This window comes from Bos indicus x Bos taurus, chromosome 17 (genome assembly GCF_003369695.1).
Source record: "Bos indicus x Bos taurus breed Angus x Brahman F1 hybrid chromosome 17, Bos_hybrid_MaternalHap_v2.0, whole genome shotgun sequence".
Taxonomy (NCBI): domain Eukaryota; kingdom Metazoa; phylum Chordata; class Mammalia; order Artiodactyla; family Bovidae; genus Bos; species Bos indicus x Bos taurus.
This window is the reverse complement of record NC_040092.1, coordinates 28251913-28279745: the sequence shown is the minus strand read 5'-3', so window position 1 is coordinate 28279745 and position 27833 is coordinate 28251913. Positions and strand designations below refer to the sequence as shown.

General features: G+C 46.6%; 2 protein-coding genes and 1 non-coding gene across 4 annotated transcripts in view; 1 reads left to right on the top strand and 2 right to left on the bottom strand.

The window, feature by feature from the left end:
* Positions 1-272: 272 nt before the first annotated feature.
* Positions 273-10471, bottom strand: PXMP2 (peroxisomal membrane protein 2). The gene is made up of 5 exons (XM_027567141.1): positions 10162-10471; positions 7750-7866; positions 6075-6237; positions 3067-3186; positions 273-613 (listed from the first exon to the last, which is right to left on the bottom strand). Exons 1-5 carry the CDS (start codon positions 10281-10283, stop codon positions 545-547), a joined length of 591 nt encoding a protein of 196 aa, XP_027422942.1. The 5' UTR covers positions 10284-10471; the 3' UTR covers positions 273-544.
* An 89-nt stretch (positions 10472-10560) lies between these two features.
* POLE (DNA polymerase epsilon, catalytic subunit) overlaps positions 10561-27833 on the top strand; it is a 61062-nt gene continuing 43789 nt past the window's right edge. The window contains exons 1-16 of one of the 2 annotated variants that reach the window (XM_027567138.1): positions 10561-10690; positions 15309-15450; positions 15884-15964; positions 16391-16435; positions 16589-16681; positions 16992-17146; positions 19288-19429; positions 19545-19625; positions 20340-20447; positions 20780-20890; positions 21174-21259; positions 21455-21574; positions 23382-23514; positions 23607-23720; positions 23828-24040; positions 24301-24408. In XM_027567138.1, the coding sequence (XP_027422939.1) occupies positions 10629-10690; positions 15309-15450; positions 15884-15964; positions 16391-16435; positions 16589-16681; positions 16992-17146; positions 19288-19429; positions 19545-19625; positions 20340-20447; positions 20780-20890; positions 21174-21259; positions 21455-21574; positions 23382-23514; positions 23607-23720; positions 23828-24040; positions 24301-24408 (1794 nt within the window). In that variant the 5' untranslated portion in view covers positions 10561-10628. The remainder of the gene's footprint in view (positions 10691-15308; positions 15451-15883; positions 15965-16390; positions 16436-16588; positions 16682-16991; positions 17147-19287; positions 19430-19544; positions 19626-20339; positions 20448-20779; positions 20891-21173; positions 21260-21454; positions 21575-23381; positions 23515-23606; positions 23721-23827; positions 24041-24300; positions 24409-27833) is intronic. The other variant, XM_027567140.1, reaches the window with a different exon arrangement.
* LOC113875189 lies at positions 12510-12616 on the bottom strand. Its single transcript, XR_003506190.1, has one exon. It is a non-coding gene; the product is annotated as a U6 spliceosomal RNA (small nuclear RNA).

Here is a 27833-nt window from a genome sequence, read left to right as displayed (position 1 = left end):
TTAAGAATGAAAAACTAGGGAAGGAGGGCTAATGTAAATGAGCAACAGGAGAGTAGACCCAGTGGAAAGGGTGGTATATAGGGCCTCTCAGAAGGTCAGGGAAAGTCTTGGTCTAAGGGGCCCTTGCCCTATGGGGCCAAGTAGCTAAACAGTTGTATTGTGATATATTTTACTACAAATTTTTAAACATTTAAAAAATTCCAAGAGCAGTCCTCTGGTCACTCATTTCTATCAAAACAACAGCAATTATTCTGAGAAATTAAAATCACCACTGAAAATGCTACATTATAGTTTATTGTGATCATAATTCAATCCAAGGTGACAGGTGAAATCATCTCTGCTATATTTAAGTTTCTAGGGCAGCACCACCTGAGGACAGCGATTGCCTTTTTAAAACACGATTCTGACATTAAGAGATTTCTTTTTCTCCATCCATCATGTTCGAGTCATCTTGAATCTCATGATCTAGAGCCTGGCTGGCTTATTTCTGTTCTCTCACCCCACCCCAGTCATCAGTATGTCTGACACCCTCTCCAGGTCATCTTCACTTCCCCAGAGAGGCCAGGTAGGCGTACCAGAACAGAGCCACCAAGTTTGCAAAAAGCACCCGGAACTGCCAGAGAGAACAGATGGTAAGGTAAAAAGTAAGAGGAAGGCCCTGGGCACACTCATCAAGTATGAGGCCCCCAGGACAGCGCTCATCCACTGGTCAGCCCATCCACCCACTGCTGGATTTACTGAGTCTTTACTTTGCATGAGGCACTGTGCTTGGGCTCCAGCAGAGAGGGTGAGGAAGACAGTCTCCCTGCCTGATGATGTTAACTGGACAGTAGGGAAAACACTCCTTCACTGATCACTTCAGCTCCTGGTAGGCCTCTTACCCCAGGACCAGACATCATGTGGGTAGCTTCACCCGGCTCCTCCCTGACAACTCCATGACCAGTTCACTCAGACCCATCCTGTTGCCACTATCTGCTTCAATGATCTGACAGACGTACTCCCACCCAAAATCACCTTTAGTTAATTACTGAGTCTCCCCTGCACATAAGCTCCAGGAAAGTAGCAGTCTGGCCTATCTCATTAATTGCTCTAGCCCAGAGTCTACAGCCACAGGGCATACAGCAGGTGCTCAATACATACGTGTTGAATAAACTCCCTGCCGCTTAAGCACTCACCTGCAACCACCTTTTAGGGAGCTCTCTGACCCCAAGCTTGCAGTACTGCCCCTAAGCTACTCAGAAGGATTCTATTTTCTAGCCTCTCTACTCTCATCCACAGGCCCCTCCACATCCTCAGCCATTCTGTTTTCTCATGTCTTTATTTCACTCTCTATATGTCTTAGAACCTGTGGTCCATATCCCCGGTTTTCTTCCCTTCCTGTTCCTCAGTTGTACTCCCTTGAAAAACCATGATCCTCCCTGCTTCTCACCTGCCCCAGGCCCCTGCCTGGGTCTTTAGCCTCTGCTGGCTCCCCCATCTCCAATCAGCTTCCTCTCCTATCTTTCACAATGCCAAGCTGACCACTACTTTATTCCCCTCAAAATACCCATCAGCCTCCCCTGCCCTTCCCGCCTCCCTCCTAGAGGAAACGGGGGTCCCCAGTCAACAGTGACCTCCTCTCCTCTGCTCAACGGGAAGAAGTGTCTCTCTGCTTATGTGCCACTCCCATCCCCACCCCTCTCCCTGGGGCAGCCTGGGGTGCCGTGTGCCTGTCACATGGCCACTCTTCTAGCTGCCAAACCTTCTCCTTCCCTGGACCACTGCTAACTACGGTTTTCCCCCTATGCTTCACAAACTTGTAGTTAGACTTTGTAGTTTATCTTCTACTTTTTCACCCACTCAGTCCTCAACAATCTGGCTTCAGCCCCATCAAGCCACTGAAATTGCTCTTGAAAAGGTCATGTAAGCTAATGGATACTTAGCGATTTTTAACTTCCAACATCAGCAACTGCTGTCTCTCACTGCCTCTGGTCTTCTGCTATCCTTGGTGTGTGTGGTGTGTGACTACCAAGCCCTCCTTTCTCCCCCTTCCCACCCTTTCAAGGTAACTCTTTCCCAAGGGGGCTCTTGCCCCGGGTGTCTTTCCTCTATCTAAAGCAGGGTGGAAACCAGCTTTTATGAGCTAATTTCAGGTAGATTACTTAAATAGTGTGCAGAAAAACGGCAACACAGCAGGCTGAGGCCTGGGAATTTCTGCAAAGGCCTGTTTGAGAGGTTGGTGTCTGGGAACTTGGATGTGGGTTTCCACCTTTCTCCTGATGAGAATGGTTCCCTGGGCCTAAAGTGCCTACAAAATCAGTGTGGCTGAAGCTGAGTGGCTGCTCTCCTCTCCGGAGTCTGGAACTCTGGTGCAGGCAGCAGTGTCCATGTGCCAGCCCCAAGTAAAACCCTGGGCCAGAAATATTGCCTTGGCTGATTTTGTGGGTAAATGATCGCTTGCTCCCCGTAGCCCTCAGGGCAGGGAGCATGGGGCACCTGCAATGGCTTCCCAGGATCCAGTCGCACATCCCTTTTGTGTGGCCCTAATAAATCTCAGCTGTGAGCCCGTCCACCTGGCAGTGGTCTTGGGACCCAGTCACAGGTGAGCTATACTGGGTGTGAGGACAGTGGACAATGGCAGGGCCTTCAACCAACCGGAGGGTGGCCCCTCAGCTGCCTGCCTAGGGCCAGCGGCCAGAGATCAGTGAATTGGTTCATGCCCAGACATTGTGCCCCTTACCACTCAGAGCCCGCCCCCGCCTCACTCAGGTTTGGCTCTGATGTCCCTGCAGGTGAGGCTGCCTTGGGCTGCAATCTGTGAAGCCCTGGAGGTGGGGGGTGGGGGTGGGCATCCAACCCTAGAAAGCTGAGCACAGCCTGGGATGAAGGGGCACAGCGTGGACCCAGCTTGGGCCCCACTGTGTTGCTTTGCCTCCTCAAATCCAGTAATGGTAACAACTCGGAGCAGAGAGAAAAGCCTCAGGAGGAATCCAGAACCTGGGATGACCCAAGGCTCGGGAAAAAGGCTGGGCTGTAGGGGAGCTTGAAGCCCCCTGTGGCTCCACGCTGGCAGCTGGCTGGCCTCACCTGCACAGGGATATAGTTGATGTTAATAAACTGCACAGGTGTCCACACTCGCCAGTTCATCCGCAGCGCTGGCCAGAACCCGCTCTTCATCTTGGCAGCGAAAGCGGCGGTGTCCTGCCCCTGCAAAGGTGGGGAAACGCAGACCATGAGCAATACCGGCCTTCTAGACGAAGGACCCCAAAGCCTAACTCAATGATTTCTTTAAAACTTCATGTTTTGTTCCATTTATATGGACATAGCACATGCGTGTGCTTGATCAGTGATACAGCCAGATGAACTAACAATCCAGTAGGAAGATCATCGGAACAGTGCTCTCATTGTGTGTGACCTTTGCCCGAGACCCCTGAGAGCTGAGTTGATGATGGTGTGATTCACACTGCTGGCCTGGGCACCAGAATTGCAGCTGCTGATGGCTCAGCTGTCAGTTCTTTCCAGAATAACCTCCGAAGTTGATGCATTTCCTATCAAAACTTGTCAGGAGTTCTTTTTAAAAAATAGACCCCAGTAAATGATTCTAAATGTCACCTGGAAGGATAGATGCACAAGAATACCCATCATGAAAAAGAGTAAGAAAGGAAGGCTTGCTTTACTAGAGATTTTTAAAATTCTGTACAGTTAGGGCAATTAAAAAGTCTGGTGGTGGCAGTGGTGGTTTCATCGTTGAAGTGTGTTGAGACTCCATGGACTGTAGCCCACCAGGCTCCTCTGTCCATGGGATTTCCCAGAATAGTGGAATAGGTTGCCATTTCCTCCTCCAGAGGATCTTCCCCACCCAGGGATTGAATCCACATCTCCTTCATTGAGAGGCGGATTCTTTACCGCTGACCCACCCAGGAAGCCCATAGACCAAAGTATATCTCACACTATATTAAAAACACATAATACTACAGGAAAGCATAGGAAAATATTATCTTTGGACCTATCGAAATGTACAAAATAAAATCATAAGAGTAGAAGAAGAAAATATAGGAAAATATTTCCAGTATCTTCCTTTAAGGAAGCCTATGAAGGAAAAGACTAGAAGATTTGAATACATGACTTTTTAAGCTTTTGTATGGAGAAGGACACTATAAGATACTTTCTATAACTTACACAAACATTTTTATGAAGTTAAAACAAACACCTAAAAATGGTAAAAATATCTGTGACTTTTATTTGGCAAAGGATGGATATCCTTAATAGGTACAAACATACAAATAAGAAAGAAAAAATGCAAACATTCTAAGAGAAAATGAGCAGAGTTAGTGGAAGAAATACAGATAAGCATATAAAAAGACACCCAACCTCATAAAGATACAGAAAATATTTCTCACCTGACTTCCCGGGTTGGGCAGTGGTTAAGAATCTGCCTCCCAGTGCAGGGGACATGGGTTTGATCCCTGGTCCGGGAAGCTTCCACATGTTGCACAGCAACTGAGTCTGGCACCACTACTATTGAGCCCACATTCTAGAGCTGGAGAGCTGCAACTACTGACCCTGCTTGCCTAGAGCTTGTGCTCCACAACAAGAGTTTAGAGGTCTCTGGGATCACAAAGCTTGTGTCTGAATCCCGACTCAGTGACTCACAGTTACAGCACCTTAGGCCAGTATTTACCCCGTAAATAACTGAAGGCCTCAGCTTCCTCAGCTGTCAAGTGGATTGATGTTAGGCTCAAAGACCTGAAGCACTGGATGCAGAGCTCAGTGCTCAAGAGATGTCAGCTGATGCTATCATTCTGCACCACTGTAGGGAGGACAGACAAGGACAGCCTTTTTGGATAACAATTCTAGGAATTGACCATGACGGAATCCCTATACAACAGGGACAGGTGCACGTCTGGATCACAGAATGCCAGACGTGGAAGCAGCTTGTAGTGTGTGTGCCGTATGGAGAGTGTGGTCTCACATGTGTCATTATGTGGTGGGAACTTTATGTGCCTTGGTAACATCTGCCTTATCCATGTAGGGTATTTATTTTTTAATGAAAATATACTCACTTCCTATTTGGAAGGAAAAAATAGGGAGAAACTGCTGTGGTACCCTCAATCCTAACACAGGCACCCTTCCACTTTCTCCTATCTGATTTCCTAAGGACTCCCCAGATATTTTTTTTTACTATTAGGGACTTATTAGGAATCACAGGGAAGTTTAAACATCTTTCCTACCTCCCACCAGGATCACTTTAGACAGCAATGGGTGTCCTCCTTACTAACAAGAACTTGAGATGTGGTTTCAAAATAAAACCCAAGTGAGAAGTGTTTACTTGCTGTGATTGGTTGAAACAAATGACTTCCAGGGTAGAACGTAACACATCTCAGCACACAGAGGACGGAAAGGAGATGGTGAGGGTGGTAGGTAGTGGGAATGAGGTTGGGTGAACACACCTCTCAAGTTTTCCATTGCCATGTTAAGTCTATGCTGATAAGTTAACTCTTCAGAGCACTTGTGATGTCCACACCCCGAGTGAGCACAGGGTTCTGCAAGGTCCATGGACCCCTCTGGTGTCTGGTGAAGCCCATGCATCCACTTCCCAGAATGTTTTGAAATGTATAATAAAATATGTGGAAGTACAAAGAAATCAATTATACTGAAGTATGGGAGTTGGTAACAGACAGGGAGGCCTGGCATGCTGCAGAACACGGGGTTGCAAAGAGTTGGACACAACTGAGCAACTGAACTGAATTGAACTGAACAGCTATCGAAACATTCAGAAACATTCTTATAAACCAGTATATGTGCTTCTTCACTAACACATTCAGTGATAAGACCTGCCGAAAGGTGTAGGGAGTGATGAGCATAAACAATACTCTGGGGTAACTGTGACAATGGACATGTGACAGCCCTCTCTATCTGGGACGCTTACATCAGGCCAACAGGTACTGCTAATACTACTGTGCTTTGCTTCTGATATTTCATAGAGGACAATGTGAAACTTCAACTTGACTCAAAAGTTCAGAGACCCTCTGAATTCCAACCACGTTATCCTTATGCCAAAGAATAGCTGGCGTGCATGAGTGCTAGAGACCAACCTCCAGGAAGTTCATGACAAGGAAGAACAAAGACAGGAAGGCGGGTGCGAAGAGAAGGCGGTCCAGGAGGAGCCTCTTGATGCCTGCCAAGGGGACCTCGGAAGGGATCCAGCGCTCCATCAAGAGGTAGAAGAAGTGACCCAGTGGCCCTGTAAAAAAAAACCTGAGGCCCGCGGTGGGGGTGAGTTGGATACACCCTTCACCCTCAAACCCCGGATCCTAAAACCTGCCTCCCTGGAGTCCCTCAGCACTGACTACAGAGGTCTGTGTGGCCCTTCTAGAAAACATGCTTTCAATGCATCTGCTCCAGGCATTCATTTTTGCCTCTGACAGACCAGGCTTGTTCCTGCTTTGCACCCCCTTGTCATCACATGGCTGGCTCCTTCTCAACACTTGGCTCAGAGAGTTCCTTCCAATTGTCCTGAATAACGAACCTACCACTGTCCCAGCCACTCTCTATTCCAGGCCCTGTCCATTTTCTTCAAAGCATTTATCACTGGATGTCATGGTCTCCTTTGTTTATACAGTGCCCTCTCTTCACCCTTAGAAGGTAAATGCCACAAGACAGGATTGTGTCTGTCTGTTCACTGCTCTGTCTGGAACAGGGCCTGGCTCAGAGAAGGTGCTCGGTAAATAAACAGAAGCATCCCGGGTGTCAGAGCTTTTTATCAAACTCTCTCCGATCATTATCAGGGCTGAGATCTGGTGCTGTGCACTGGCTTGTCTGTATTATTTTTCATTCCAAACAGCACAGTGTACTCAGGAAGAAAAGTGAACCCTGCCACTATGTCTACTGGATCAACAGATCTTAGACTCCATGAAATCCAGAATCAAAAGATGAGCAGGGGCCCAGGGGCCTTCCAGCTCCACAGTGCCAAGCCTTTAAAAAAGTGGTTTTCCCTCGTCTTTCTCCACCCTTTCACGGAATGTTAACTGGCCCAGAGCAGCGCTTCTCAGGAGGAAGAAAAACAGGAAGTCTTGAGGATGGAAAACTGTGACTGGATAAGGGGAATGCATCAGAATCACTCCCAGGTGGAGGGATTACCAACCCCTCTTTGGAGGGATTGGGACTTTAAATACATTATGGGAAAAGCTGTGATGACTCAAGTTAGCATGCCTACAATACAAAAATGTTATTTGTGAATTTTGAATTGAAAAAAATCAATCCTATTGCAAAAGATTTCTAAATACTACATCTATACAAACAGTGTTGTTGGCCAGAGAACTCGGGGTGGATTTAATAGATAAAACTTCTGAATCTCTGTGCTTTTGCAATTTAAAAAGTAGTTCAGAAATGACAATTTTCAGGATACCTAAGGATTTCTTTTCTGAATGGTTATGCTCTGAATTTAACAACAGAAACTAACTGGTCATATTTGAGTCTGTTTCCCTCTTTCAGAGTCTTTGGGTCTTGAAGTCGATTTCAGGTTTAGGTGCCCTCAGGCCTCTCAGCTCAATTACTATGGCCACCCTCACCCATGCAATTCAAAATAAAAACCAAATAAAACTACAAAACAAGTGAAGCTAACGTATATCATTCTGATTTTTCTCTCATGATGACTTCAATGCTTTTTTAAAAATTACTTTTCCAAATTAGGTAATTCCAGGTGTTGATATCCTAGCTTTGTCGCACTTAGCCTGCTACTGAGTAAACCGGTCCCTTTATGGAACTCACCCATAGATGGCATATCTGAGAGGCCCGCTGACATCTAGCTTTTGAGAACAGTTTTCTTTTTTCTGCTTCTTCTCAATCAACTGTGCCAGGAAGTTCCCAAGTGCTGACAAAATGCCACTGTGGAGAAAGGGGTATTCAGAAAACAGAAGTGAACTACCGGGACTGGGGGGCGGATATCTATTCCTGCACATAATTAGCACAGTGGTTCGAAGAACATGCTGGGGATGGGTGGAGATGAACCCTTATCAGAGCAGCGAAATGTAAGTTCCCTGCATGAAAAGGTGGAGACGGCAGAACTTAATACACACACAGAAGCATGGTAAGATTTCCAATCGGTGGGTTGTGTAAGTGTCATACCTGGATTGTGATGCTATCCTATAATTTTGGGAAACGTTACCCTGTGTAGTTATAAAAGGGCAACACAAGGGTTCCTTATGACGAAAATTTTCTGTATTTTGACTCTGGTGGTAGACACACAAACCTATACATGTGACAAAACTGCATAGAACTTAACACCTACAGTCACAGAGGAGAACAAGAAAAGCTGGGGAAATCTGAATAAGTCCTATGGTCTGTTATCTATGCAGTGTCCTGGTTGTGATACTACAGTTTTACAGAATGTTGCCAATGGGGGAAATTGGGGAAAGTATACAAGGGATCTCCCTGTGTTGTTTCTTTCAACTACATGTGAATCTGGGGCTTCCCAGGTGGCACTAGTGGGAAAGAACCTGCCATGCAGGAGACGCAAGAGACATGGGTTCGATCCCTGGATCGGGAAGATCTCCTGGGGGAGGGACTGGCAACCCACTCCAGTTATTCTTGCCTGGAGAATCCCATGGACAGAAGAGCCAGGTGGGCTGCAGTCCACAGGGTCGCAGAGTCGGACATGACAGAAGCAACCTAGCACACACGCACATGTAAATCTACAATCATCACAATAAAACTTTAAAATAGAAAGGTGGAGACGGGCCCAGCCAGTCAATAATTGGTCTATACCTGCATTCTGAGAAGGTTTCTAAGCTATAAAGTCCAAAATTCTTGGACGAGACATGGAGTCTCTTGATCTGATCTTTCACTACTTCTTCCTCTTCCTCTCTCTTGGTTGTTGTTCATTTTCTCCAGGAACACAGGCCTGTCTTCCACTCCACCACTATTAGATTGCTCCTCCCGCAGGACCTCTGCTCCTGCTGTGCCCTGATTCCCTTTTTTGTACAGCCTGTTCCTTCTTCAGCCTTCTATTTAAGTGTCACCTCCTCAAATAAAACTTCCCTGACCACTTTATCTGTGTTATACATTTATCTACTTTTTGACTAGTTCTTTACTAGAATGCAAGATCCGTGAGGGTAGGGACAGGACCTACTTATCTCAATCATCGCTAATGCTCCCCCAGACAGGAAGCAGCTGTACACATGTATGAAAGGCTATATTAATAAAAGGGGAAAAACTTGTAAAACGGATTAATTAAAAGGAAGAGGGGATGTCTCATAAAATGTTTAGTACTCCAAATCAAAGGGCTCACCTAACGAGCAAGGAGGGCACTGTGTCAGCTTTCTCCCAAATGCAAAGCTGCTGAAGCATGTCTTAACACCTCCTACCCAGTCTAGCCTTCCTCGCCCTTCCTCAACCCATTTAGTCCATCCTGTGGTGGTCGTGGTTTAGTCGGGAAGTCCTGTGCGACTCTTAGGACCCCAGGGCCTGTAGCCCTAGCCCGCCAGGCTCCTTTGTCCATGGGATTTCCCAGGTAAGAATACTGGAATAGGTTGCCATTTCCTTCTTCAGGGGCTCTTCCCGACAAAGGAATAGAACCCGGGTCTCTTGCATTGCAGGCAGAGTCTTTACCGACTGAGCCATCGGGGAATCCCCAGCCTATCCTGGACTCAAAACAAGAACCCGGGTCTCTTGCATTGCAGGCAGATTCTTTACCGACTGAGCCACCAGGGAAGCCCCAGTCTAACCTAGCCTCAAAACAAGAGCAGGTACTAACGAACTGGAAGGTAGCTGCAGAACCTGCGCAGAGCCGAGCGGGTGACAGATGTTTCCCCCAGGCCCTTTTACCCCGGACGACCGCCACCTCCGGGGCAGAGGGGCCGGAGACCCGAGATCTGCAACAGGTCCTTCAGCTCGTGCACTCCTTTAGTCTGGTCCCTGGGTCCACATTTTAGGGTGTTTACGAGTTACAGCTCGGAACCAAATATACAGAACAGCACGTGCTAAGAGTTCTGGTTAATTTAAGGCATCTGGAGGGTCATTTTGACACACCGGGATTTTGCCTTCCACATTCAAACCCCCACGTTGGATGCACTTATGGGGCTGGGTCACCGGCCGACCGAGCTCTGGGCCGCGCCCACCCTCGCACCCCCCCACCCCCACCCCGGCCCCGTCTCGTGCCCTCCTCCGCCGCTCCGCGCAGACCTGGTGGCCGCTTTGGTGAGTACTGGGTAGAGCCGCAAAAGGCGCAGGTACTGGGAGAGTGCCCGCCGCGGGAGCGGCCCTAGTCCAGCCTCCGCCCGCAGCTTCGACGCCGCCGGCGCCATCGTCTTCCCCGGTCCACGCCCACCGGGGGGCACGGACCCCACTCCTGGCTTGCCGGGCGCTGGGCCCAGGGCGCGGGGCGGGGACGGCCGGACATTTCCCGCCCCGCCGCGTCCCGCAGTGCCGCCGGGTACAGACCCCTGATTACGCAACGCGCACCTCCGCGCACTTTTCCCGGACTCCCTAACCGGCCACCTCCCCCTCGGGCGCCGGCGGCGATTGGAGCTTTGTGGGGCGGGGTGCGACGAGCCTCCTGATTGGGCGGTGGGGCGCTTCCGGCTTCTCGCGAGAGTCATTGCGAGCGCGCCAAATTTCTACAGTGAAGTGGCGGCGGCGGCGGCAGTGCTATGGTTCTGAGGAATACCGGGCGACTGCGCGCGGAGCCGGGCGCGGACGGGGAGCCCAGCCGGTGAGACAGGTGGCAGGCGGGCCCCGAGGACCTTCCTTTCGGCCTGGCGGCGCAGCAGCGCCCCCTCCTTAGCGCGCGCGCGCGTCGTCCTTAAGCACCGGCGAGAGCGCCTGCGGCGCTCCACTCGGCCGCCCGACGTGGGCTCCTGGTTGAGAGTCCGGCAGCTCTCCGAAGCTGCCCCCTCTCCCCGCCGTCTCCTTGTTGGCGCTGTGTCCGAGGCCCTCCGCCTGCGGCCCGGCGGCAGCGCAACGGGGAAAGGGCGGTTCTAAGACGGGGGCGGGGAGGAGGAACGCACCAGAGCCTGGCTCCTGCTGGTGCTGCGCTGCGCACGAGTTCTCAGGGTAGTAGCTGAGGGTATCCGGTTATGCTAGGAGCGCGCGGAGGCCTTGCAGCCTAACCTCCGGTCGGCGCCGCAGGCCCGTGGTCGGCGCGTCTTGTGCTGGAGTGAGGGCGGTGGGGCCGCAAGGGTCCAGCCCCACTGCCTCGCGCGGTCGGGGCGGCCCTGACCGCAGTTTTCGGCGAGGCTGCGGAGTAAGGAGAACAGCTTCTGACTTAGTTCCAAGGTCAGAAGCCCTTAAAATTAAGATGTGACGGGGTTTTGTTCGTTCTGAAAGCTTTAGGGGAGAATCTCTTCTCTTGCCCTTTGTAGTTTGTAGAGGCTCCTTCCTCTGTTTTCAAAAACAACACTGTCACATTTCCAGCCTCACTCTCTCTGTCTCTAATTTCTGGCTCTTATAAAGAACCTTATGATTACAGTGGGTCCACCCAGATAATCCCCATCTCAAAATACTTGAAGTCATCACACCTGCAAACTCGCTTTGGTCATGTAATATAACAGAGGTTCCTTGGATTAGGACACAGACATCTTTGGTGTGGGGGCTGTCATTATTCTCTACAGCAGGTGGCTATAATTTTTTGTGAAAAATAAGGGTCCTCATCTTGAAATAGATCATTCTGTTCTTCAGGTGTAGGTGACCCAAGGAATATCTTCAGGCAAAGGAGTTTTTCTTAAGCAAAATTCTCTGACCACTTATGTTTATAAATTAATAACTAATGAATCATGTTACAGTAATTAAAGACATGAATTCTGCACAGGCTTGGTTCAGATCTTTTTTTTTCTCTAGTTTCTGTTTTGTATATTTAGCTTTCTTAGACTGCTTCCTTTCTTAGACTGCACCATTCTAGACACATACATTTTTTTTTTTCCTCTGCTCATTGATTTAAAAGTAGCTCATTTATTTACATTAAGACAAAAAGTCATGGGGTATGGATTCTTAGCTGTACATTTTTGAGGAGTGGAGAATATAGTTGGCTTAACTAATAAAGAGGCCTTCAGCCCAAAATATACAGGGGCCAGAATCTCAGAACTGCAGTTTAAAGAAGAAACTATTAATAGCATTTGCTTTTTAAGTTGGAATGGCAATATGGTAATTATTCTGTTTTGAAGATGGATAAGCCATAATTATTGTATTCTATCTAGATGGGATCACACCTGTGAAATTAAAAGATTGTGAACAATTTGGGATTATTCTAATCTCTGGAATCAAAATAGATTTGGATAGTTCTGTTGATGGAAAGTCTTTGTCAAGTACTTAATTTAAGGTTTATAATAAAATCTGTATAAAGTTATTTAACCCTAAGCAGAGAAAGGCTTGGGAGGTTTGAGGCAGATGTAACTGAGCTGGGAAGTGATTTCCCTTCTCAGCTGAGATAGTTCCTCTCACATTGAACAATGTTATATCCCCATTTTTATCCATATGTGGTTCTTCCAACATCCAGACTCAGGTGTCCCAGAAGATATATCGTGCTTTTTTTTTTTTTAAATATGGAACGCTTCACGAATTTGCGTATCATCCTTGCGCAGGGGCCATGCTAATCTTCTCTGTATCGTTCCAATTTTAGTATATGTGCTGCCGAAGCGAGCACGATATATCGTGCTTTTAAGGTACAGTTCATTCTACCACAACAGGTATTTCTGTAACCCTAGTTTGCTCACATGTAGTTAGTAAACAGAAGAATATCAGTAAAATGTGGAGATTGTATTGGTTCATTTGCAGTTTTCCCTAGGCAAGGGGATCAGAATCGAGTAGAATTAAACAAGTCTTCAGTAGAGAAGGAAAGAGCCCTTGGCTGGAGTGTGGCACAGATATGTGCCCTGTTGGCTCTGTTATCTGAGTGCCTGTACCAGTGCTCCCCTCCAATCTCAGGTGGCAGGCTACACTTTTCTCTCCTGTACTCAACAGTCATAAACCAGGACCTTGCTTCTTGTGTTATGCATTTAAAGCAAACAACTCTGTAGAAACATGATTATTGACTTTGCTGTATAGAAATTAGAGCTACCTTTCAGTGTTTATAAGCCAGCTAAAAGAAAAATGGCTTAGCATGGAACACTGCTGTCTCTGCACTCGGACACTGAACTGTGCAGCCCAGCACACTGCAGCCATCCTTGTTTCACTTTCCTAGCATGAAAATCCCATGGACGGAGGAGCCTGGTGGGCTGCAGTCTCTGGGGTCGCTAAGAGTTGGACACGACTGAGCGACTTCAGTTTCACTTTTCACTTTGATGCATTGGAGAAGGAAATGGCAACCCACTCCAGTGTTCTTGCCTGGAGAATCCCAGGGACGGTGGAGCCTGGTGGGCTGCAGTCTTTGGGGTCGCACAGAGTCAGACACGACTGAAGCGACTTAGCAGCGTGAAATGCACTTTCCTAGATGTGCTGCAGCCACCTCGGTGGTTGTATGAGCGCCTTGAAAAGTGTTCAGTAAATATTTTTCCAACTCAAATTACATGACTTGAAAACACAAGTGAATTAGTTCATTCAGCTTATTTCAAATAACTCTGACGTTACAGAATTTTATCTTGAAGACAACGAAAAGTGAGTATTTCTCTGTTTCTGTTGGTCTTCAATAAATATCACAAATGTTATTTATCAACCATACACTCTACAAAAAATTCTGTCTGCCCATCATATGTATCGTGATTTAATCATCACCACTGATTTTTAGTAGAACTAGTCTCCAACTTGGTCATTCTTTATTTTTTAAAAAAATTATTTATTTACTTCTTTATTGGCTGTGCTGGGTCTTCATTGCTGCGGGAGCTTTCCTCTACTTGCAGAGAACCAGTGAGCCATGGCTACTGTGTAGTTACATTGAGCAGGCTTTCTCGTTGCGGTGGCTTCTCTTGTTGGGGAATATGGGCTCTAGGGTGCCCATATCCACCGGCTTTAGTAGTTGCACATGGGCTCCTGGACTCTAGAGCACAGGCTCAGTGGTTGTGGTGCGCCAACTTAGTTGCTCCATGGCATGTGGGATCTTCCCAGACCATGGATCAAACCCAAGTTCTGAAAATCCTGTGTGGTCAAATACGGTTAATTGCATTTTTTGCAAGAAACAAACTAATAATAAGTTTGGGTACCATCATTTTAAAAATAGAGAAAACTTTTTGAGATAATTGTAGGTTCTTAGCAGTTGTAACGGAGAAGGCAATGGCAACCCACTCCAGTACTCTTGCCTGGAAAATCCCATGGGCGGAGGAGCCTGGTAGGCTGCAGTCCATGGGGTCGCTAGGAGTCCGACACGACTGAGCGACTTCACTTTCACTTTTTACTTTGATGCATTGGAGAAGGAAATGGCAACCCACTCCAGTGTTCTTGCCTGGAGAATCCCAGGGACGGGGGAGCCTGGTGGGCTGCCGTCTATGGGGTCGCACAGAGTCGGACACGACTGAAGCAACTTAGCAGCAGCAGCAGCAGTTGTAAGAAATTACACAGAGATCCCTTAACCTAGTTTCCCCCAGTGATAACAGCTGACATAACTAGAGTCACAACCAGGAAATTGACATGATACAGCAGTGCATGAACACTCGTTTGTGTGTGTGTAGATTTAGTTCTGTGCACTTTCTGTATTCATGACCAACAGCACAGTCAGGCCACAGAACAGTTCTGACCCAGGGGTCCCTCATGCTACCTTTTTATAGCCACAGCCATCTCCCTTCCCCCACTGATGGCTAATCCGTTCTCCATCTCTAAAGAATGCTATATAAGTGGAATAAAGTATGTAATTTGGGGGAGTTGGTTTTTTCACTCAGGCTAATTCCCTTGAAACCATTCTAGGTTATTGTATGTATCAATAAGTTTGTTACTGATGAATTGTATTCCGTGGGAAGGATATAACACAGGTTAACTATTCACCTGTTGAAGAGTATCTGGGTTGTTTCCACTTCTTGTCTATAATGAACAAAGTTGCAGTGAATATGCACATACGAGTTTTTTGTGTGAACATGAGTTTTCTTTCGTCAGGAATAAATGCTCAAGATTGCAATCCTGGACTTGATGCATTTTCCTTTTTAACTACCCCATGAGGCGGCATGTCCAGCCAAGATTGTTGTTTTTCTTAGTGTTCTGGTTACATAGTTAAACAAGTTTTGACGTGAGTATGACATCAAACAATATGACGTCCCAGTCATATTTTTCCTATGAGTCCTGTTTTCTTAATGAGCACTTTTCGGGGATGCTCCTACCATGTCACGTCTGAAATGCTTATACTGGGTGGACTGAGGGTTGCGGGTGTAGAGTGTCATGATCGGTGGAGACTGGATTTCCCTCTTTTCACTCAGGGATGATGGCTCCTCTTCCTCTGTCTCGGCACTCAAGCGCCTGGAGCGCAGTCAGTGGACAGATAAGATGGATCTGCGGTTTGGTTTTGAGAGACTCAAGGAGCCTGGTGAGAAGACAGGCTGGCTCATCAACATGCACCCTGTAAGCACCTGTGCTTTTCCTCCATATCCTCCTCCCATTCAGAAGGGCAGCACAGCCCTTACTGAAGAGCAGGTGACACCTGGCGGGAACATGTTGTGGACCATCCAGGTAGAGATGGGATTGTTTGCAGCTCTCCGGGTTTCCTCTTTAACTTCTCGGGGTCTTCTCCGGGTCATTAAGAGGTCACTGGGATAACAAAGGTGAGGGGCATCCCTGTTACCCATAAGAATAAAGCTTTCAAAGATGAGGAGACAGAGATATTCCCATCTGGATGCTGTTATGACACAAATCTTGTGAATGGGTCTGGTAGGGTTTATGCAAAGGTAGAGAAAGACTTTGTTTTTAAAGTACTCAGTTTCCTAGAGAAGGAAGAAAAGGCTCTTGTACTTTGTAGAGGAAAACCTTGTGTTCTTGTTGACCGACTCTCTTGCAGACTGAGATTTTAGATGAAGATAAACGCTTAGTTAGTGCTGTGGATTACTACTTTATTCAAGACGATGGGAGCAGATTTAAGGTAAGGCCCTTGAATCCAAAGAAGCTAAAAACCCCTCAGTGATGAGGCATAATTGGGCCCAAAATGATAGGTGTCCTTTTAGCTCTGCAGCTGTGAGGAGAGAGGGATTATGGGAGACTTGTAGCAGGCAGCTGCCCAAAGCTCTTTAGGAACATGGGCCCCATGGAGCCACACTAGTCACCACTTAAGATGTCCTAAGAGAAGCTAGCTCAGGAAGACTGAAAGATGAGCAGTACTGTGTCTCTTAGACTCTTGCCCTTGTGATATGTGCAAGTCTAATTTTCTGTTGTATCATTTCTCTTAAGATATGTCCAGGTCAATGATGCATTGAATCTAGGCTGCTCAAAGGTATAATAAAAACAGCCTATCTTCATTTTTCTCCTTTTTTTCTTTGTCATCACCCCACATGGGCTGTGATTCTTACAGGTGGCCTTGCCCTACAAGCCATATTTCTACATTGCGACCAGAAAGGTAGGTCTGTCGTTGATGGCATTAGGTCAAATGACCTGAGCTTCGTTTTGTGGGGAGAGTCAAAACTGGAAATAAAGAGGCTTCTAGAGAAACAGGCAAGGGAGGAAATAGATTTTACTAATGGGATGTCTTTTCATTCTGATCCTGATTTAGGGTTGTGAGCGAGAAGTTTCATCTTTTCTTTCTAAGAAGTTTCAGGGTAAAATTGCCAAAGTAGAGACTGTCCCTAAGGAGGATCTGGACTTGGTGAGTATGACCCAGCCCTTTCTGGGTGAATTAGGCTGGGTCTGCTCGTCCGTGGGGTGAGGTGGGGGAGGACATGCTTGGTACCTGTGAGGCAGCAGAGATGATGGACTTCCATGGCTGTCCCCACCTCCTCCTCAAAACTCTAGTGGTGTCTTTGGTGCCACATGCAGAGTTGAACAAGTTGCTTTGGAGTTGCCAACTCTTCAACTCATTTATGTACTGTTGACTCGTTCTCCCCTTATTTATTTTCTCTCTCCAACGTAGTATTTTTTTCTCTTGAACTCATGAACACCGTCTCTTCACTCTGTAGCCAAATCACTTGGTTGGTTTGAAACGAAATTACATTAAGCTGTCCTTCAACACTGTGGAGGACCTCGTCAAAGTGAGGAAGGAGATCTCCCCAGCTGTGAAGAAAAACCGGGACCAGAGTCATACCAGTGATGCCTACACAACTATGCTCTCCAGGTAGGCTTTGTTCACATAAGCAAAGCAGCCAGTTGGTCCATAGGACTGTTTCCCATTTTTCCTAAGTTTACAAGATGAATAGGACATGGGAAAACTCAGCAATAAAGCTACCGTAATGATTGGCTTTGTTCAGTGCGAAACACTTTTGAGCAACTAGTTAGACTTTCTCATATGTTCCCTTTGTGTTAAATTAATGGTGGATTCCCAGGTTATAGTTCAGCTGTCCCTTCTTTCTTACATGGGGATAGATTTGGCTTCAAACTGAGTTTCTGTAACAATAAAGACATTTTAGATTTCTAATCCCACCACCATAACAGAGTCTGATTTCATGGTTTTTAGAAAGCATTAAGATGTCTGCAAATTTTATTAAATATCTAGATTTATGTAGCACATTGTCTCTAGAGAATCCTGGTTATTATACAGAGAAATTTAAATAAAGGACAACACACACTGTTCATTAAACATTTAAATATCAACAGTAATAAGAAACAGGGTAAGAGATTAAGAAGAAATCTTGGCAAATAGAAGTATGATGCCTTCAACATACCAGATGGGCAATAGGCACATCAAGAGATGCACAACATTTCTAAATGTTAGAGAAGTGCAAATCAGAACTATAATGAAGTACCACCTCACACTGGTTGTCGTTAAAAAGTCTGCAAATGACAAACACTAGAGAAGGTGTGAGAAAAGGCAATGCTCTTATATTATTGGTAGGAATGTAAATTGGTCCAGCCACTATGGAGAACGGTATGGAGGTTCCTCCAAAAACTAAAAATAAAGTTGCCATATGATCCAACAATCCTAAATCCTACACCTGGGCATATATCCAAATAAAACTATAATTCAAAAAGATACATTCACCCCTGTGTTCACAGCAGCACTGTTCACAGTAACTAAGACATGGAAACAACCTAAATGTCCATCAACAGATGAATGGATAAAGATGGGTTCATATATACAGTGGAATACTACTCAGCCATAAAAAAGAATGAAATAATGCCATTGGCAGCAGCCAAGGTGGACTTAGAGATTATCATACTAAGTGAAGTAAATCAGAAAGAGAAAGACAAATACCATGTGATAATACTTAATATGTGGAATCTAAAATTTGACAAATGAACTTATCTATGGAACAAAAATAACCTCGCAGACATAGAGAACAGACTTATGGTTGCCACGGGGCAGAAGTGGATCTGGAGTTTGGGGTTAGCAGATGCTAACGATTATATATAGGATGGATAAACAACAAGGTCCCACTGTATAACACAGGAAACTGTATTCAACATCCTGTGATAAATGATAATGGAAAATGATTTTTAAAAGAATGTGTTTATGTATATAACAGTCATTTTGCTGTATAGCAGAAATTAGCACAACATTGTAAATCAACTAAAAAAAGACATGCAGAAATTTATGAGGATTTTAGAAGAGAGCTAATCGTATCCTCTGGCAAAAGTAGATCAGTTTGGGACCCTGGATGTTTCTGCACCAGCACCCCCTGCCCAGTGGCTCATTAATGATTTTTCAGAACACTGCAAGTTGTATCTGGAGACTGAGTCCCCAGAGGCCTGAGCCTTCTCTAAAACTCACTGCCTTTTTCTTCCCCTTAATAGTCCATTCAGTATTTGGAAGCTTAGTGGACTAATATTGGAGTGAACATTCTAGTGACAGTGATTCCCACTTAGATATGGTAAGAATAATTATGATGCAGAAGTAGTTACTGTTTACCAGTCACTTCACCATGCTAAGAGCTTATGAGCACGTTACCTTATGATGCTTGTGCTGGGTGGGCCTGTTCCTGTCATCTTTGTTTTCTTGATGAAGAAATAACCTCAGTGAAGGTGGGTCATGTCTGTAGACATGCCTTTCGAGTAATAGTCTCCTTTCTTTGCTCTTTTAATTGGGGTGGAACTTACATCCAATAAAATGCACGTCCTAAGTGTACTGAACCTCCTTGTGTCCGTGGCCTGCTGCTTGGTCGGATGGGGGTCATCCAAGGTCATTCCTTAAGAAGGGCCTGTCCTGATCATCTCAGCCACCTTGTAAACCTTTGTGTTTACATTGTTTGGACTCTGGCCTTTCCCCGATTCAGTCCCTAGCAGAGTATAGTTGAAAAAGCTGCTCTCTTTATTCTGCAGTGTTCTGCAAGGGGGCAGTGTAATTTTTGATGAAGAGGAAACCTCTAAGAAGATTGCCGACCAGTTGGACAACATTGTGGACATGCGAGAGTATGATGTACCTTACCACATCCGTCTCTCCATCGACCTGAAGATCCACGTGGTGAGTGGGCTGTTGCTACTGACAGCCAGGAGGTGATACTGAAGGATAGATCCATAGAGTAGGCTTCCCTGGACAGGTGTAGAAGTCTTTGGTTAATGCACCACATGTCCTTCAGGCTCACTGGTACAATGTCCGGTACCGAGGAAGCGCCTTTCCAGTGGAAATTGCCCGCCGTGATGACCTCGTTGAACGACCAGTAAGTACTGCTTGCATTTCCTCCATCCTAAACTTTCTAGTTGTTTCTGGCGAGAAAGGTGAAAGGTGAATTTGATTTTGAGATTGGTTTGCTTCTCTTTCCTCAAATACTTTCTTAAAAGAATTTTGAAGTAATTGGGTTTTTTAAAATCAGTTTTTGACCTTGCACATATATATCATCGCGTGCTGTCAATATTTGAGCTAGGCTGGATCGGAACATTGGAGGGAAAGCTCTGGCTTCCATTTTTGATGGTTAAGAGCATGGTTTCAGCATGTTAGGTTGAAAATGGATTCAAAACTGGTTCGGGAACAGCTTTGTGATCTTGGGATAGTCTATACTCTGTTTTCTCACATCTAAGATGAGATTGTCAGTTCTGTATCACAGTCTCCTGTCAAAGTTGTCATAAAGGTCAAAATGAGGTGATTCATTTTAAAGTGTCTTGAGACTCAAGTGTTCTGTAATTCTAGACTTTTCCTGTGAACAGTGGCTCCAGCCATATCTTGTATGTTCAAGTTTTTATACCATCATGGTAGATCAATCCACCCCAAGATGCCTGTCCTGCTTTTTCCTGGACCTTTCCCCACAGCAGCTCAACTCTTGCTTTTAGTAACTGGCAGTAGAGGTGGAGATGTCATGGGTGTCAAGAGAACCACCAGGGTCTCCAGAGCTCAGCTTGGTTCTTGGCCAACTTAATGCTACATTTTGTCCCTTCAGGACCCCGTGGTTTTAGCATTTGACATTGAGACAACCAAACTGCCCCTCAAGTTTCCAGATGCTGAGACCGACCAGATTATGATGATTTCCTATATGATTGATGGTCAGGTGAGTGGGTGCCTTCTGGAGTGTGAGCTCTCTGTGAACCGGGACCAAGTCTGGTCTCCAAACCTGAACAGTGTCCACTCGTGGTTAGTATTTGTTTGGTGACTAATGAGAGAATGGAGTCCACACAAGTGAACAAGCAATCTATTCTGGCATCTAGCCACTCTGTGCCCTCCGGGCAAGTCTTAGGATGAAGTAGCCTGTCTTTTTTGGGAAAGCCATGGTGTTTCAAGTTGCTGCAAAGGTTTTGTAGCAAAAATCTCCAGGCTGCATGTGGGAGGTGTGTCTTAGGCTTTGTTTCTGTAACTCACACTGACTGCTAATGAACTTCCCAGGGCTACCTCATCACCAACAGGGAGATTGTCTCAGAAGATATAGAAGATTTCGAATTTACCCCCAAGCCAGAATATGAAGGACCCTTCTGTGTCTTCAATGAGCCCGATGAGGTAGAGATGCCATTTGGGAAAGTGCCTGATGTTTGGGAATAGGAAGAGGAGGCAAGCGTGGTGATCCTCTTAGACCTCAGCATTTGTTTAATCATAATAGCAGCTGGGCTCAATCCCCAGTGGTTGGTCCTCGTTCACATAAGGTTAAGATGGAAATAAAGGGATCATGTGAAGTTGTTACTCCTCAGCTTTGGAGAGGTGTTAAAACTTGGTGTAAAAAGAGGTGTTTACACTTGAGGAAGAGTAAAGTAACCCTTTGACTGCCAAAATTTGTTAAATTCAGGTTCATCTAATCCAAAGATGGTTTGAACACATCCAGGAGGCCAAACCCACCATCATGGTCACCTATAATGGGGACTTTTTTGACTGGTGAGTCAGAAAAGGGGAGGGAGAGATAGGAGAAGCACTGCCTGGTAGCACACGTGAGCTGCTCACCCTGTTTAAGAGGAGATGGTGTGAGGTGTCCCCTGGGGCAGTCTTCCCAGCCCCTGGGGCAGTCTTCCCGGCCCCTGTGGAAATTAGAGACTCACTGTCCCACATGTTTTTCCGTCCTCTTGTCCTTAGGCCATTTGTGGAGGCCAGAGCAGCGGTCCATGGACTGAGCATGTACCAGGAGATAGGGTTCCAGAAGGACAGCCAGGGGGAGTACAAATCACCCCAGTGTATCCACATGGACTGTCTCAGGTAGGCCCTGCAGCTCACGTGGTGGCTTATCGCAGTGTCTCATGAGGGCTTTCTGTAAGTGAGACTCCCTTACATACACTGGTCCTTTCCATACCTTGTTACAGAAGCTGCCGAGAAGTAGCTCCTGTCACCTGTGGACAGTGGCTGCTGACTGGTCCCCAGGGTATAGAAACCAGACCAGAAAGAAAGACCTGGTAGAGTGAGGTCTGGTGCTATGGGAGGTCACAGAGAGGCCTTGGCTTCCCCACATTAGATTGGGATGTGGCAGCCAGGCTCTCTTGAAGGACAAGCATGGTGTCCAGATAGGCTGGGGTGTCCAGACTCAGGATAAGTGTGCAAGGTGGCCCAGAGTGTCGAGAAGGAAGGCTGGAGAGAAAGGTCACCTGGGCTTCCTGTGCCCAGTGAGGAGGTTGGTTTTATCTTGGTGGTCATGGGGAGCCACTGACACATTTAAAGCTTGATGAATTTTCTCCTTACCCCTGGTATTATGGTGTGTGGATTGAAGGGCAGGCGGGTTGCAACAAGAACAAGAGCGAAGAGAGGGCTGGTCTTGAGATATCTGAGAGTCAAGGACTTTGAGATCTATAAATATGGGGACAGGTGCAAGAGGCATTAGGAAATTCTGGTTCTCAGGGCTTGGGCTGGGCTCCTGGAGAAATAGGGCAGAGCTCAGGTTCAGAATAAAAGCAGACCTGGGAGCTCCATCCACATGGAGGATCTGGAGACTGTGGGGCTCGGTGATAAGACCAAAAACTTGATAGTTGATGGATTCTCAAGAAGAGAAATGGAGACTTTCCTGGTATTTCAGTGGCTAATAATCTTCCTGCCAATGTAAGCCACATGGGTTTGATCTCTGCTCTGGAAAGATTGTACACGCCAAGGGGCAAGTAAGCCCATACTCCACAACTACTGTGCCCACAGACCTGGAGACCATGCTCCATTGCGAGAGAAGCCACTGCAACAAAGAGTAGCCCTTGCTCGCCACAATTAGAGAAAGCCCACACGCAGCACCCAAGACCCAGTGCAGCCAGAAAAATGATTTTTTAAAAAGATCCCACATACTACAATGAAGATTGATGATCCCTCATGGCTGTAGCTAAGACCCTGCATAGTCAAATAAATAATTTTTTTTTTTTTTTTAAGTAAGAGGAGTAAAAGAGAGGTGGGGTTCCTCAGTGGAGGCAGCAATACTGGGGATCCTTCAGCAGGGCATTTCTGAGGGGGAGGACGGCCCACAGGGCAGAGAGGCCACAGAAGGTGAGATCGGATGCTGCCAGTAGGAAGTTGTAAGTCCTAGAGATACAGTGGTGTCTGTCGTGGGGCTGAGTTGTGAGGAAGCAAGAGGTGGAGATGGCACGAAGGGACCTCAAGTGTTTTTATACAGAAGGGATTGTGTAAGAAGAGGATGGGAGTTTGACAGCAGAGTGTGAGGGGCAGGGAGAGCAGGGCAGAGCCTGGCAGCACCTGTAGCGAATAAGCTGTGGAGGAATCTACAGCAGGAATCAGACAGCAGGTTCCTGCCTGGTCCCCTTTGTATTTCTCCTTGAGGGTGAGAGGAAGGCCTCGCAAGGACTGGAGGACCGGCTGTGTCGTCTCCTTGTGTTTGTGGGTTTCTCTGTGAAGTTGACTGGGTCCAGCTGAAAGCTTTTCACAAGGGGCCTGCACCACGTGAGGTCTTGGTGATCTTTTGGGGTACCTGTCAGGACCCTGCATCTTCCTGTAGAGTGTCCAGCTTCACCACATCTCACAGGTTCCTAGACTTCGTCTCAGAATTATCTCTGGCTTTTGCTTTTGTTCTCCTTTCCAGGTGGGTGAAAAGGGACAGTTACCTGCCCGTGGGCAGCCACAACCTCAAGGCGGCGGCCAAAGCCAAGCTGGGCTACGACCCAGTGGAACTGGACCCTGAAGACATGTGCCGGATGGCCACTGAGCAGCCCCAGGCACGTGTGCTGCCTCGCTGAGTCACCTTCTGCTGGGGGGTGGCGGCCTCTGGACCCCTCACTGACCTTACTGTCTGATGTCCTCTCCTCAGACTCTGGCGACCTACTCGGTGTCGGATGCAGTGGCCACATACTACCTGTACATGAAGTATGTCCACCCGTTTATATTCGCCCTGTGTACCATCATCCCCATGGAGCCCGATGAGGTCAGTGCCTCTCCTGGCCCGCTGCCTGACTGGGTGGTCCCAGGCAGCTATTGCGGGTGCAGCCGTTGATTTCTGTATTTGGCTCACAGCCTGGTATTTCCCGGTAGGTGCTGCGGAAAGGTTCTGGGACGCTGTGCGAGGCCTTGCTAATGGTGCAGGCCTTCCATGCCAACATCATCTTCCCCAACAAGCAGGAGCAGGAGTTCAACAAGCTGACAGATGACGGCCACGTGCTGGATGCTGAGACCTACGTGGGTGGCCACGTAGAAGCCCTGGAGTCCGGCGTGTTCCGCAGTGACATCCCCTGCCGGTTCCGGATGGTGCGCCGCTCCTGAGGCTGGGCCTCATCCCGCCAGTGCTGTGGGAGGACGCAGGAGGGACCCAGCCACAAGGGCTGAAATAAAGCCCTCTCCCCCTTCTCACCCATGGACCCCTCACCAGTTGTCCTTTGTCTGGCCTGCCCTTTAGGGTGCCACTCCTTCTGGAGTGTTCTCTTGGTAGAGTCCCACCTGAAGTAGGTTACATGGTTTGGGGCCATTTTCCTGTCTTTCTCACATCCTCTCTTGGTTGTTTGTGTTAGAATCCTGCTGCCTTTGACTTCCTGGTGCAGCGGGTGGAGAAAACCATGCGTCATGCCATCGAGGAAGAGGAGAAGGTGCCCATGGAGCAGGTCATCAACTTCCAAGAGGTGATGCACAGGCTCAGGGAAGTGGTGTGGGGAGAACAGTCTGTTTACATGCCCTGCCTTGCAGAGTGGCTTCTCTCAGTGGCCTATTCATTGTGCACCTACTGTGTGATAGTGCTTGGTTGCCGAGACAGGACACGGGGCCTGGTCCCGTGTAGTTAGGACAGGACAGTGTATTGGCACAGTGAGGCACTCGACTTTCTGGACAGGAGAATTTCACAGAGGAGGCGATGGCTTTTAGAACAAAGTGGTGGGCTGATGTGGGAGAGAAAGGCAAATGAAGGGTAGATACAATTGTGTCTTGTAGGCAGCAAGGAGCCATTGGAGGTTTTTACTTTCTTTCTGTCTATAGACTTTAAAAATGATAGGAGTTCCTATAAATTACAGGGTAGAATATCATAACTGCAAAGTCCTTCACGTAGTAGTTAGAAAGCACCATTTGCAAAGTGTATCACATGACCAGAGGCACCAGGCACCGCCTGCTTTGCTGATCCTATTCCTTTGGATGTGGCGCATTTTGGGTCTCTATCAGGCCCTGCTTCTAGGATTGATTTCAAGAAATGTAGCATATTCACCAGGCAAAGTTCAAACAAGAATGTGTGCACGTGCTCTGCATAGTACAAAGTTCTGTACAGCTCTTGTCAGCTACAGCTCATATGCTTTGGGAACTTTCCATGAACCAACTTGGGAAGAAGAGAGTGTAGGCTGAATGACAAATAGAAGTTAAAAAGCAACTTGAACAAAACAAAGATAACTGCTTTTTTGGCCTTGGCATGAGGCCTGTGGGATCTTAGTTCCCCAACCAGGGATCAGACCCAGGCCCCTGGCAGTGAGAGCTCTGAGTCATAACCACTGGGCTGTGAAGGAATTCCCCGAAGATACTACTTTTAAGTCTATGAACCAATGAAATGAGTGAGAAATGGGCTGAAGGTGTGCTAATTGGAGGGACCCCAGACACCTTAGTGAATTTGGACGTGGACTTTTATAGATGACAGATGGTCATCCAGAGTCCCTGAAATTGTTCTCTGTAGGGTGGCCTAGGGTCTTTAGGGAAAGGGTAGCAGGTTCACCTTTTTGTTCCTGAGTGACTGCCTCGGTAGTAGTGTGGTGATAGCTAGTGGGAGGTGTCAGCTGGGGGCATACAGCGGCGTCTGGCCTGTCCAGGTGTCATCCCATCATCCCAGCCTTCCCACTACTGTGGTCTCATCTTCCCTCTCCGAGCAGCATTTCAGAGCATGCCCTAGCACAGAGAAGGATGGGGGAATTATTCTCTGAATGATTCATTTGCTTAGAATTCAGTTAGAAACAATAAGTATTATCTTTTTGGTATTTCCTGTTCTACTTGATAGATACTCCTTTTTTCTTCTGGTTGATTTTTGTGTGATTTAGATGTTTTCCAATTTATACTTTGAATGTCCAGAGGTTGGCAAGCTATAGTACAGAAGGGCTGTTTTTGTACAGTCAGCAAGCTAAGAATGGTTTTCATATTTTTAAAATATTTTAAAAGAAAAAGTAGACCATAGCCACAAAACCTGGCACCCCACTCCAGTACTCTTGCCTGGAAAATCGGACAGAGGAGCCTGGTAGGCTGTAGTCCATGGGGTCGCTAAGAGTCGGACACGACTGAGCGACTTCACTTTCACTTTTCACTTTTATGCATTGGAGGAGGAAATGGCAACCCACTCCAGTGTTCTTGCCTGGAGAATCCCAGGGACGGAGGAGCCTGGTGGGCTGCTGTCTATGGGGTCGCACAGAGTCGGACACGACTGAAGTGACTTAGCGTTAGCATGAGCATTCACAGAGGTTTGCTGACCCCAGATCTAAAGGTGTTTTTTTTTAAGCCAATTTTTCTTGAAATAACTCCTAAGTACAGTAATTCTCAAGTTTTAACGTTGTATTTCTTATTGTTGTGTAAGTTTTGGACAAAATGAACTTATCAAATAAATACATATCTAATGTTCTGATTTAGGTGTTACATTTGGGAGAGAAAAGTATATGACTATCAGAAGCTTGTTTAGCCTTTTTTAGTTTTAGTGACTGTTTTTGTGTTTTAGGACAATATTTTTATTTCTAGACGCTCTCTATTGGTTCTTTTTCAAATGTGCTTTATTTCTTTCTTTATAGTGGACTTTCTCTTCCTGTGTTTTGTTTTTAAAAACTTTTTATTGAAGTATACTGATTTATAATGTTTTAGGTATACAGCAAAGTGATTCAAATTTTTAAAATACACACACACATATATATTCTTTTTTTTTTTCCCCCCTTTTTTTGGCTGTGCCACGTGGCTTGCAGGATCTTAGTTCCCTAACCAGGGATCGAATGTGTACCCCCTACAGTGAAGCACAGAGTCCTAATCACTGGGCCACCAGGGAATTCCATGTATATATATATTGTTGTTCCTGTTATTTAATCACTAAGTCATGTCCAACTAACTCTTCACACCCCATGGACTTGTAGCCTGCCTGGGTCCTCTGTCCATGAGATTTCCCAGGCAAGAATACTGGAGTTGGGTTGCCGTTTCCTTCTCCAGAGGATATTCCTGACCCAGGGATCAGGAAGTATTTCTTGTGTCTCCTGAATTGGCAGGTGAATTCAAGAACCACCAGGGAAGCCCGTGTGTGTGTGTGTGTGTGTGTGTGTGTGTGTATACATGTATTCTTTTTCAGATTCTTTCACATTATAGGTTATTACAAGGGGTGAATATAATTCTCTGTGCTACAGTAGGTCCTTGTTGTTTCTCGTCCTGTTTTAGATTTTGCGTATTCACTTATCTTTAGCGTTATTTTACCATGTTTACTCCAGGAGGTTTATTGTCTGATGTTCTTAGGGTTCTCCTCCCACTGTGTCTGTTGTCAGTCATGGTAGAGTTTTTTTTTTTCCCCATGCTTCACGATTTTGAGATATTTTTTTCCTTTCTGGATGTACCATGTGGCCTGTGGAAGCTTAGTTCCCTAATCAGGGATCGAACATGCACCACCCCCTGCATTGGAAGTGCAGAGTCTTAACCATTGGACATCTAGGGAAGTCCTGTCGCTCTGCAATTTTGGAATCTGAATTCCTCTTCAGCAGGAGGGCCGTTGGTAGTTTGATAGTTTCTTCCTGGTTCCCCAAAAGTAACATGGGCCCGATGCCCCTTCTTACCTGGTTCCTTGGCTGAAGAGTCCCAGAGCCAGTGGAGACCTGTTAGTGCCTGTTATGATAAATGCTCAAGGAAAATGCTTTCTTTGCCCAGAGTTCAAAATAGACATGGTGAGCAGACTTGTTGTAGTTTATTCTTTTATGGAGGTGGCTTTTGAGAGTCCTGCCTTTATTTGGGGCTCTGCACTTTGTCTCCCTTTTGTTGTGTGTAGCCTGCCCCTCCTTGAGGTAGCATGAGAAACGTGAGTTAAAGAGCTCACGGCATAGGCCTGAGGCCACAAACCTCAGAA